Here is a 12,001-nt window from a genome sequence, read left to right on the forward strand (position 1 = left end):
TCTTGACCTGCTGGCCAAGCTTCTCCTGATGCAGCCCAGGACACGGTTGGCCCTCTGGGCTGCCAGCGCACATTGCCGGCTCATGTCCAGCCTTTTGTCTATCAGTACCCCCAAGTCCCTCTCAGCAGAGCTGCTCTCGATCCTTTCATCCCCCAGCCTGTATTGATACCAGGGATTACCCCGACCCAGGTGTAGGACCTTGCACTTGGCCTTGTTGAACCTCATGAGGTTCACACAGGCCCACCTCTCCGGCTTGTCCAGGTCCCTCTGGATGGCATCCCGTCCTTCTGGTGTCTCAACCATACCACTCAGCTTGGTGTCATCTGCAAACTTGCTGAGGGTACACTCGATGTCGCTGTCCATGTCATTGACAAATATAATGAACAGCACCAGTCCCAGTATGGACCCCTGAGGGACTCCACTCGTCACTGGTCTCCATCTGGACATTGAGCCGTTGACCACTACCCTTTGGCTGCGACCATCCAACCAATTCCTTATCCACTGAACGGTCCACCCATCAAATCCATGGCTCTCCAATTTAGAGAGAAGGATGTTGTGGGGGATCGTGTCAAAGGCTTTAGAAAAATCCAGATAGATGACATCCATAGGTTTTCCCTTGTCCACCCTTGTTGTTACACCATCATAGAAAGCCACTAGGTTGGTGAGGCAGGAAAATAATACAGATACAGAAACAGCTTGAAAGATCCTACTCTTTCTAAATGTCAGTGAGGTCAGTCCGTCCTGGTTCCAGATTGCTAAAAGCCCTATTTCACTGTCCATAGAGACTGTGATCAAACCCAAATGGTCAGCTCTCTGCAATGCCCTCTGCCTGACTGTTCCACATTTTCCTCTCCTGCTTCCATGCTGTTCTGTCCTTTCCCATTCTCTCTCTGAGCCTGAGGTCACACAGTACCTCACTGGAGATAGACTTATAGTCCTATCAGAGTCAATTTTACAAATAAGAAGCCTTCAAATGATAAAAACCAGCAACTTCAAGTTGTAGAACAAGGGAAGCCAGTCAATCCATGTACAATCCTTATGATCCAATGATCAGTTAGGCAGTTTGCATGTGCATTTCTGGTTTTGTACAAATAGCTCTTGCAAGCTTCACCAAAATTTATTTCTATTTTGTGACTCCATCACCTTATATGTTGTACAATTCACTGGCAGTTTAAGGCATTCTCAAAAATGTTTCTGAGAGATTACAAACATCAGCTCAGTAAGGTCATTCATTATTATGGCTGCCTTTTACAAATATTGAATCTCTTTTACAGAAGGAGTTATAAATAAAAACTCAGACTACAATAAACACCAACTCACACAAAACTGCGTTTTTCACTCTATGTGTCAGCACATCTCTGCTCCTTTTTCTCTCTCCAGGAACCATCTCAGCTGGGCAGAGTGAAAATAATCATCAATACTTTTACCTGAAGTCCAACTTTAATGAGATTCTCATGAGTTTTTCATTAAGATCAAGGAGTTTGCATTACCCTTTGCTCCAAAAAAACCCACCCGAGGTATATGTGAGTAACAAACAACTTGTATCCGGTCCACATAGTATACATTCAAACTAATGAAAACTAATGAATGATACGAAAAAGTGATAGTTTAATCCTGCAAACATTGAAATCTATATAAATGAGTGTTTTAGACTTCATGGTGCAGAATCATTTACAACTGGATTTGTCATTACTAGAAATATAAGTACACCTAGCCTTGGGCTCAAACAGCCTCCAACTTGTCAAACTTTAATTCAATTTTTATAGTTAAACACCTCTGCACATATTTTTATATGGCATAGTCTCTGAGGTCAGAACACTTATGCATTAGACAATGAAAGGATGGGTAATTTTTTTATATTGTTGGATCCATTGGGTACTTCAGCAAAGTTCAATGAAAGTCAGTAAGTAAATGCACTTCCCACATAGTAAACTCCGAACCAGGCTTAGGTTTCTTAAATATCATTGCCTTCAGTTTTATTCTTCTTCCTTCACTTCTCATGTCCTTCTTCAGTATATCAGACTACTTGGCTTTCCTCCTGTGCAGTGTTTTCCACTGTCCGTTCAACAGAATCCTCTGCAGGGAGCTGCTGGTCTCAGTCAAGGTGCTCAATTTTTTGCTCACAAGTGGCTCCTTGCCTAAGGGCTGCCATATTTTTCTTGCACAGCCTAACAGTTCCCACCTAACAGTTCCAATTTTAATCAGCATCCACTTCAGCACATTAATAGCCCTCCTCTCTCTCTCCTCAGCCACGACCTTGTTCCCCAATGCCATTCTAACATCCATTGCACACATTAGTAGCTTATTCAACATATGCTCATGGCAGCATTTCTGAGGGAATAGCTGTCATCACCCTACGCTTGTACCAAGCGTGCTTCATAGCACACCTGCACTCACAGCCTTGCAGCAGCTCATCCCTGAACTCAGGTATTCAAATTACATTGCAGATTTTACTGTCTAATTTTATTGGTTTCTCATGACCCTGCAGATATACCTTAAATACATATACATAAACTGATACATACTGGCTGTCATATCATAGAATCATAGAATGGTTTGGATTGGAAGGGACCTTAAAGATTGTCTAGTTCCAACCCCCCTGCCATGGGCAGGGACACCTTCCACTAGACCAGGTTGCTCAAAGCCCCATCAACCTAGCCTTGAACACTGCCAGGGAGGGGGCAGCCACAGCTTCTCTGGGCAACCTGTTCCAGCTCCTCACAACCCTCATAGTCAAGAATTTCTTTTTCATATCTAGTTTAAATCTACACTCTTTCAGTTTATAGCCGTTACCTCTTGTCCTATCACTACAAGTCCTTGTGAAAAGTCCATCTCCAGCTTTCCTGTAGGCCCCTTCAGGTACTGGAAGGCTGTCTCTCTGGAGCCTTCTCTTCTCCAGGCTGAACAGCCCCAACTCTCTCAGCCTGTCTTCATCGGAAAGGTGCTCCAGCCCTCTGATGCTCTTCGTGGCCCTCCTCTGGACTCAGTCCAACAGGTCCATGTCTATTCTTCACAAAGAAATTTTCCTAATTCATTCCTCCATTTTTCCACTCTAAATTCCAGTTCCTCTCTTTCATTGCTTCACAAGATTCACTATAAACATACTTTGGGAGCTTTTCCTCTACTAGTCTGAGTCATTATTTATTACAACTGTGGAGGGTAAAGGATGATCTTGTATAACCTGCTGCTTCTCTTTGCTGCTGTGCCACTGTCAGTCACGTTCTTGTAATTCATAGCCAGCGGTTTCCACAACCATAGGCATTTTGATGTCCTTTACAAGGATATCTTCACTAAGACCACAAACACAAAAGGCACTTTGTTTCATGAATTTATTTTCTTGAACTACATGTTGAACACATTCTCAGTAATCTTTCTAGCACATGCCTGAATCGTTATTTCTTTGGTATTGTAGATCACCTATAAAATATTTGTTTGAGACTCTCCAGTCATTTCTCTGTGTAATTACTCACTCAACAATTTAATAAATTCATCCTTGCATATTCATTCCCTCCACGTCAAAGAATAAAGCCCGGTGGTTTGTTCTGTAATTTGAGTGTATGCATTGTTAGACACTTGTCATCTTCCTACAGTGGCACTGGTCTACATTTGAGGGGAAATCCACTACTGTATTACAAACACTCTTCTGCAGCAGTTTCGCTCCTGAAGGTGTATTCCTTGTACACCCCAAATAAAATCAGCAGCATCCCAGCAGCAGTTGATTTCTCTTTGGGGCGTAGAAAGCCCAGACTGCTGTGCCACTAAGCTGTGCTTGTTAATTATGAGGCCACTGGCAATGTTTATGTTTCCATTTGCATTCTACTAGGTGGCATGTTTGGAGAAAATTGTGTTAGTTTTATTCACACCTTGATGTGTACATGTAGCATTTGTGAATACTCAGAAAAACATTCTATTCATTCAAGCATTTTATTAACATTATTATTTATAACCAGTGTATTTGAAGTTTTAGAGCAAATGTTAGAGTAGATTAAAAGACAATAGGTCTATACATCTTTCCAATGCTCTCTGAAATTCTCAGATACATGAAAATGAAACAACAATCTTATGTTGGGAGCTAATAGTGCTCCGCCTCTGACAGTGAAACCTTTGGGTTCTAAACTGGTCATTGACATTTTACTACATTCACGACAGGCAGAGGAAAAGGGTAAAAGAATAGACTTTACTTACCCAAGGAGTTTGACTGAATGAGTTTTCCATTTAGATCCTGCTTTCTGGGTGTGTCTATAGATTCCCTCTTTGTAAAGGAAAAAATCTTCATATACTTTCATTATAGCTAAAAAACAATAGGAAAAATCAGCACAGTCAGCAAATATTACTTCTATTCTTGTTTGCTCCTTGAATTTTACCAGTGAGATTTTTGTTGTGTGTTGGACTGCATAAGTATTCTTTCTGAGTACAATAAATTCACTAATTGCTCAGAAGTTCCCTGCTGTGAGTGAACCGAGTTCTCTCAAAGGTTTCTTCTCTAGTTAATTGCATTTCCCCGTCATGGAAACGCCTTATCATGGACTTCTTCCAATACATTGGGAAGAATTATTGCCTTGTGTAGGTTTACACAAGTTATCTCTGTTCCCATGAAATCCAATTCAATAAAACAAATCTCCTCAAGGTTCATGTATAAAATCCTGAGTTCTGACAAGCATCTTCATATTCAAGAAAAGTATTTAACAGACAATGTATGTCCTGTCAAATATGGTGAGGTGATATGTATGCCTTTTTCTGAAACTCGGATACAGTTCATTAAGCACACAGCAATCTCCTTATGGAAAATTAGATAGTCTGTGTATATGGTCATCCTGACTTTCAGCTGAAAGCATGGGGAAAAAACCCTTTGTGTCCTTAAAAATGTAAGGCCAAAGAGCTGATGAACTGGAAATTTTATGCAAGACAGTTAAGATTACAGTTTGCATTTTAAGTCTATTCATTATTTCCTAGGAACATCATTCACTTGTTTTTATAAGAAGAATATTTTGGGTTTCTTTTCCACATTTGTTCTGCCACCTTAGTACCATTTGCTTTGCTATATGATGGGCTACAAGATCCAGAGAAATGAACATATTTTCTAGGTCTATATTACCTTTAGATTCCAGTGAATTGAAAGCATTAAATTATACTTCAGTCCAACTTACTTTTAGCTTATGATTTTAACAGTCTTAGGCTTCCACACAGACTGGAATATAAGAATTAGTGAAATCCAGTATCCTAAAGTCTTGCACCTTGGGAGTCCCATAAAGTACAAGTTCAGTGATAATTTTCATGTGGTTGGAGCATTTGTAACATATGTGCCTGGTACAAATCTGCAGTATCCAGTAAGGTGAGCTCATGCTGCAGTTTTTTCTGCCTGGCACACTTTCAAATTTCTTTTTCCTACCTGAAAATTTTCATAAACTTAAAGGAAATTAGCTATCTTTACAACATCTTGGCCTCTATCATACTTGGCTGAAAACAGAAAACATTCACAAATTTTAGGGGATGAAAGAGAACCACTCAGAACATGGTGAAATGAGCCCACTTACCCAGGAAAGCTGGCTAAAAATATATTTTGTTAGTGAGGTCGCTCATGTAAAAAATGTATGCAGATAGCAAAGCATGGGGAATAAGCAGCCATGGTGGCAAGTCTAGGGAAGAGCTATATCAGTTAAATCATAAAAAAGTTAAATGCTTTTAACGAACCATGTTACAGCTTCTGTCGAGCTGCCTTCAGAACCAGAGCTCGAACACGTTGACGGCAATAGATCAAGTGGAAAATAGCGCGAACTTTATTCTTGTTTTCTAGCTGCATTAGAGCTCTCTGCAAAGGTTTCCTCCCTGGCTCTGCCCCCTGGCTCACCAATGTACGGAGCTAGTAGAATGACTCCTGTGGATGTTCCTGTACCACTATGTAAAATATCAGCTGTTGAGGTTTCTGAGCTGCAGAAGAGCCTGTGGAGGGAGAGCTCAAAAGTGGCACAAAGGAACCAAAAGAGGGAAGAAGACTCCCACTGGAGTCCAGGTGAGGTTATCAGAGGAGAAGTGAAGGGGATGAGTCATTCAAGAAATTACTGCAGAGGCTTCCTTGAATCTTATTTTGATGCCTTTGCCAAAGGGAGGCAAAGAAAAAGGGGTGAGTGCAAGGACTGCAAAATTCACTGCTCCCATGGGAGGTCTGAGGTTAGAAAATCTCTTCTATCATCAGGCTGAAAGAGGAGAAGGTAGTTTCATTTCTGCATCACATTGTTCTCTGAAATCAAGGTCTGTATGTTCAGTTTCAGAGAACAATTTATTCTTTATCAGCAATCCTAAATCAAACACATGTTCTTGGCTCTGTGAAGAAACGTCATACCTAAATTATTTCTACTGAAATGAAACAGAAAATTTTGAAGTGTGTTTCCAGAATAATTTTAGTCTACATGAGATAATTTTATCCATGACTACATATTATATCTACTTTTAGTGCGTGTTTGTCTATATGTATTAATAGATTTGTATATATATGTAAATATATATACATGTATGTATATGTATATGTATATGTGTATCTATTCGTATAGACCCTCAAGTAGAAGCCAAGTAATGGTACAGTCTTTGGAGTTAAGTGAGCTGGCTACATAAAGTTTAGGTGGAAAGAGAGATACTAACTCGAAAACAAGCACTGAGATATTTTTATTTTTTCAGTGACTGTCCTGATATGGACTGTGATTTGGACAGGATGAGATGATCACAGTCCACCAGGCAACTTTGTTCCCTCCCACATAGAAGACACTCTGCATTTTCCAAAAGGAACTGATTAATTCTTAATGAATCAAAAAAGGCAGCAATTTTCGTAAGGTTGACTGTAACTCATGTGTGAGCTACCTCAGTCATGCTGAGCTGTCAGATCTATGCATATAAATGCAGCTGCTCATAAGATTCATTCCACTATGAATTCATCTGCATAAATTTCTTAAATTTGTGTCTCTAAGACATACGAAGATACAAAAAAACTAAAAGTAGTTGCTACAAAAGGAACTAAAGTGTAGCACTGTACAAGTGTAGCAGCCTAGTGCTTTCTCCAGATTGTTTTCTTGTCTCAGTAAATTAAATACTCCTTTTTTTCCAAGGTCATGCTAACTGAAATTAGAAGTTCTGTAGGGTCAAAACTTTGACGTATTGCCAACAACGTGTTACCTTTTCTTTTGACTGAGAATGACTGATGTGACAGAAAGGATTATTTACTTTTGTCAGTACTATAACTATCAGAGCATTTCTTAAAATTCTATTAAAATAAAAGATGAATGGGCAATATTAGATTGTCCATTTGAATGTTATCAAAGCATTAATGAAACTTCAGTATATTTATTAAAAATTGATCAGTAGAACAATGCTTTGGTTGTGCATCAGCCATCCATCCAAGAGGGGTGGACATCCGGCACTATGACCTTTCCCCATCACCCCAAACCCCACATCTCTCAACCTCTCCAGTTACACTGGCCTAGGGTGCTGCCAGCACCATCCATGACTGCAAATGGACAGTATTCAGTCTAAACAACTCTTCTGCAGTCCCTCAGCCCCTGCTGAAGTCTCTCTATTTCTCTAAGAGGTCAGAGATCTTCGTTGCACAGTTCAGCAGAAAAATTCATAACTAATAGCCCTCTACAACCAACAAGAGCATTTGGGATCTGAAAGTGGAACTTCTGGGAGTATTCCAGCACTGAATGATCTGCTGGAGGGCCCATATACCACAGCATTGCCTTCAGAGGAGAACAGGCTTGGTGGGTTGGCTTCAGCCAGTGGGGGAATCAATCCAAGCCCTAGAGAGAAGAGCTTTGCTGACACTTAACTCCTCCTGTACAGCCTCCAATTGCTATTTCATCAATGAGCAAAGAATCGTCATGGGAAAACGGCACATTTCCAGCACACAGATTTTGTGCAAATTTTCAACACATCCAGCTCAAGGTCAAGTTACTCATTATGGACTCATGCAGTGTAGCTGCCTTTAGGGACACTGCTTGCCCACCAAACGTCCCCGGATGAATTACAGTGCATGTGTCTGTTTTACTCACTGTGGAATGCTGTTTGTGTTTTCTAATATTTTGATACAAGGACATCAGACATTTAAATTATTTCAATAATAATATTGTCATCTTCCAAACTTACCATACCTTGCACTGGTCCTTTGTCCTTGATTTCTTGCATTATGTTGGTTTCCTGAGGGGAGGTGAGAGCAGCAGCAGAGAGGGCAAGGAAAGATAATACATGCTATCAAATAAAACTAAAACTCATGATAATTTATCATTGGGTACATATATATGTGTATATGGCATAAATGTACAACTGTACTTGTATTTCTGCTAGAGAATATTTGGTTTACGAAATGAACAAAGCCTTCAGAAACATATTTAAGAAGGACTAAAGTACAGTTATGACCACATACTTTCTTTTCTAGCTCTGATTTCCGTAAGACTGCAAAGCAGCAGCTTTGAAGAGATGATGTAAAACTGAGAAACTATAAAGGATTTAAACTATTCTGAAAATACAAAGGCAATAGAAAGGAAAATTCACAGCTTTAGTCTTCAAGTAAAGGGAACGTATTTCAATATTACAGAGACTTTTCAAGTCCCAAAGCAGAAAAATAGGTGAGAGAATCAGTGAACAGCATGAACTTACATTTGAGGAGACCCTGTAGTGAGAGGCACACCTATATAACCGATTGGATTCTTCTAAAGCATTGGGACATGGCCCATTTGTATAGTTTTTTCCATATTCACCTGACACATAACAGTGATTTTCACCTGATGGCTGCAGGTGATCGTTCCAAAACGATGGATAACAAGCATAGGATACAACCCTGTTCAGATATTAAAAAAAAAAAAAAAAAAAAAAAAAAAAAAATTTGATAAGAAGCTTGCTTAAACATTTTTTGTAGTTTTATTTCAAGCTTTTAATTATTTTACAACTGTTGTATTTTAAGTATATTTACAGAGTTCATCATTCTTCAGAAGTGTGAATGTCTCATATCTTCCCCTGGAAGGCATTTGCTTCAATTCATATGCACAATGTTTATGATTAACTTTCAGTTGCAATAGTCTTCTCCCCACTCTTCTCCAAAGAAAGATAGGGTAGAAAATCTGTTTCAGCACTTGTCACCTAGTACATTCTTCTCGGTAATGATGCATGAAAGTTCACACTGAATAAGATCAATAAATTACCAATGTTGTCAGCAGGATCCATTTAGCGAAAATGGCTTGTGAAATGGGCATATTTGCAGCAGAAAAATTTAAAGGGAAATGAACAATTTTCTAGTCATATCTACATTTTGTACAGGAATGCTGGTGAAAAGCTAAAGGTATTTTCTTTCTTTTAGCTAAAAAGTCTCTGACCTTCCATTTTTCTGCCAATATAAAGGGAACATTTGCTCACCTTTTTGTGAACATTTGTTGAGACAAAAAGTCCTATGGTAATTTTTTAAGGGTTTTGGGACAAATAATTGGTGTTCTGTTGCCATACAAGTAAATGTGGTGCTTATCACCAGGAGAGGTATATCCCTTAGTGTTTAACACATCTTGCTTAACTGATACGAACAACAAACTTCCGGAGGGAGTGTACCTCCTTAAAAGAGAAATTAACTGCTACTGCTAGAAATACATGGGAGATAAGTACAAGTGGGAACAAAGCTTTGGAAGATGTTAAGCTCCTAGCTTTTGGTAAATTAGCCTACAATCCAACTGTAGAGCAGTACCAGAAGCAGCATTTGGACAGGAGCTCGTGACTGGGTTCCTCCATCTTGGTTCACAGGGGGAAAGAATACATTATCTGGAGTGATGCTGGCAGGAGGGACTTTGGCAGGTTGAAACACTGACAATATATGACATAGAATGGGTGAGACTGGGTAGGTATTAGAGAGGTGGGACTGAAACTCAAAATGACATGGCAATGCGCATTCAACAGCTCAGAAAGCCAGCCGTATCCTAGGCTGCATCAAAAGCATTGTGGCCAGCAGGTTGAGGGAGGTGATTCTGCAGAAGTGTGAATGTCTGCCCTCTTCTGCCCCAGTGGAGTCCTGCATCCAGTGCTGGAGCCCTCAGCACAGAAAAGACATGGACCTGTTGGACCAGGTCCAGAGGAGGGCCACAAAAATGATTAGCGGGATGGAACATCTTTCCTGTGAATACAGGCTGAGAGAGTTGAGGTTATTCAGTGTGGAGAAGACAAGGCTCCGGGGAGACCTTATAGCAGCCTTCCAGTACCTGAAGGGGGCCTACAGGAAAGCTGGAGTAGGACTTCTTACAAGGGCATGTACTGATAGGACAAAGGGTAGTGCCTTTAATCTAAAAGAGTGTAGATTTAGATTAGATGTAAGAGATAAATTCTTTCCTATGAGGGTGGTGAGGCACTGGAACAGGTTGCCCAGAGAAGCTGTGGGTGTCCCCTCCCTGGCAGTGTTCAAGGCCAGGCTGGATGGGGCTTTGAGCAACCTGGTCTAGTGGAAGGTGTTCCTGCCCATGGAAGGGGGCTTGAATCTTTAAGGTCCCTTCCAACCCAAACCATTCTACAATTCTATGATGAACGACTGCAATTCTACAATTCTGATGTTTTGCAGTAACATTCAGGTTATTCCTTCTGTAACTAAAAGATAGGTTTGTGCAAGGAAGTGAATGTGGACAAAAGAACAAACAGAGTCAAGCTTTGTGAGCTATAAACACGTGGCATCCAGTGTGCATCAAAGGCTTGGGACTGCCCCAGGGCCCTCAGGCCACAGGGCTCCTTTTCTGAGTTCCTGGTTATTGGCAGCAATGAGGCTCAAGGAAATTAAAATGACAGATTGTGCCATGATTGTGCCATACAGGGGTACGTGTCAGGTCTCTACATCTCCTGAAAGCATCCTGGCTATTTCTTAGAAAAGCATCTGTCTCTAATTGTTTTCTAAATGCTGAGAGAGTTTTTGCTCACACACAGCAAAATCTTTCCTACTACTTATTATAAATTTGCATTAAAGCATTCAAATTAATTTCTCTATTCTACAAATATCTTAATTTAAATATATTCAGCCTAGTAATCACTGGGCAGTTTCTATTCTAACAAAGATTTCAAAGCCACCGAAATCTATTTATGAAAATAATGATGGGGGAAATGTGCAATAGCAAATACATGAATTGTATTTAATGTTTTAAATGAAACAAAGACTAATCTTTGAATAACAAAGAAAATTTCATCTGTCTGACATGTTTCTGGTTGCAGGCTTCAAAGACTCAAAGGCATTTAAAACTGATGTTTTCAGAGGAGTGACTGTGGAGGGGCTGTGATAACTTGCCTGAGACTTCAACCCATGCTAACTTCGGATTTTAAAATATCCAAATTGCTAAACGAAAAGAGCTTCAAAGCACAGGTTAAGAGCCCTCATTGTACCCAAGAAAGGAGAGGGGCAATGAAACTAAGAAAAAGTGAGGAGGGGTTTGAATCCCTTGCCTTGGCAATACATAAATGTACTGCTGCTTCATACAGTAAGTTTGTTTCTTTCAACTGTCTTATCCTGAATTGTTCAGCCGTTTTGAGTGTTCGACTAACTGAACATCCTTTTTACTTGAATAAAGTGAAAGAAACAAAGCATGTATTTAAAATGCACTTACTAACAGTCTGAAATACTCAAATAAAGGCACACCAAATTTTCCACTTGTTATTTTGTCCTTCTTATGAGATAATGGGGCCTCCTAGTTTTCTACATTATACTGCTACTTGTTTCCAAAACAGTATACACATTCCTGTGATAATGCCATGGAGGCCTATGAGAGGGTTTCTTTTAAAGAGTATAATTAAACAGTTCACTGAAGCAGAACATTTTGAAATAGGCAGTCTTAAAAATGATATGTATTCAAGTAACTCACCAATGACATTGAAGTTTCTGAATCTGAAGAACTGAGAACTATATTTCCAAGCAACATGGTGGATAATTATGTTTCCCTGTGTATACTTAGTTGCCAGGATTTTTACAAGATGAGCACATATATGCTTCAGCTACCTTTAATAA

General features: G+C 39.8%; 1 protein-coding gene across 1 annotated transcript in view; it reads right to left on the minus strand.

The window, feature by feature from the left end:
* Positions 1 to 12,001, minus strand: part of TINAG (tubulointerstitial nephritis antigen) — a 47,044-nt gene that overhangs the window by 13,244 nt on the left and 21,799 nt on the right. The window contains exons 7-9 of the mRNA XM_009942333.2: positions 8,644 to 8,824; positions 8,139 to 8,184; positions 4,186 to 4,291 (exon numbers count right to left, since the gene is read on the minus strand). Of these exons, the coding sequence (XP_009940635.2) occupies positions 4,186 to 4,291; positions 8,139 to 8,184; positions 8,644 to 8,824 (333 nt within the window). The remainder of the gene's footprint in view (positions 1 to 4,185; positions 4,292 to 8,138; positions 8,185 to 8,643; positions 8,825 to 12,001) is intronic.

Source organism: Opisthocomus hoazin, chromosome 2, assembly GCF_030867145.1.
Source record: "Opisthocomus hoazin isolate bOpiHoa1 chromosome 2, bOpiHoa1.hap1, whole genome shotgun sequence".
Lineage (NCBI taxonomy): Eukaryota > Metazoa > Chordata > Aves > Opisthocomiformes > Opisthocomidae > Opisthocomus > Opisthocomus hoazin.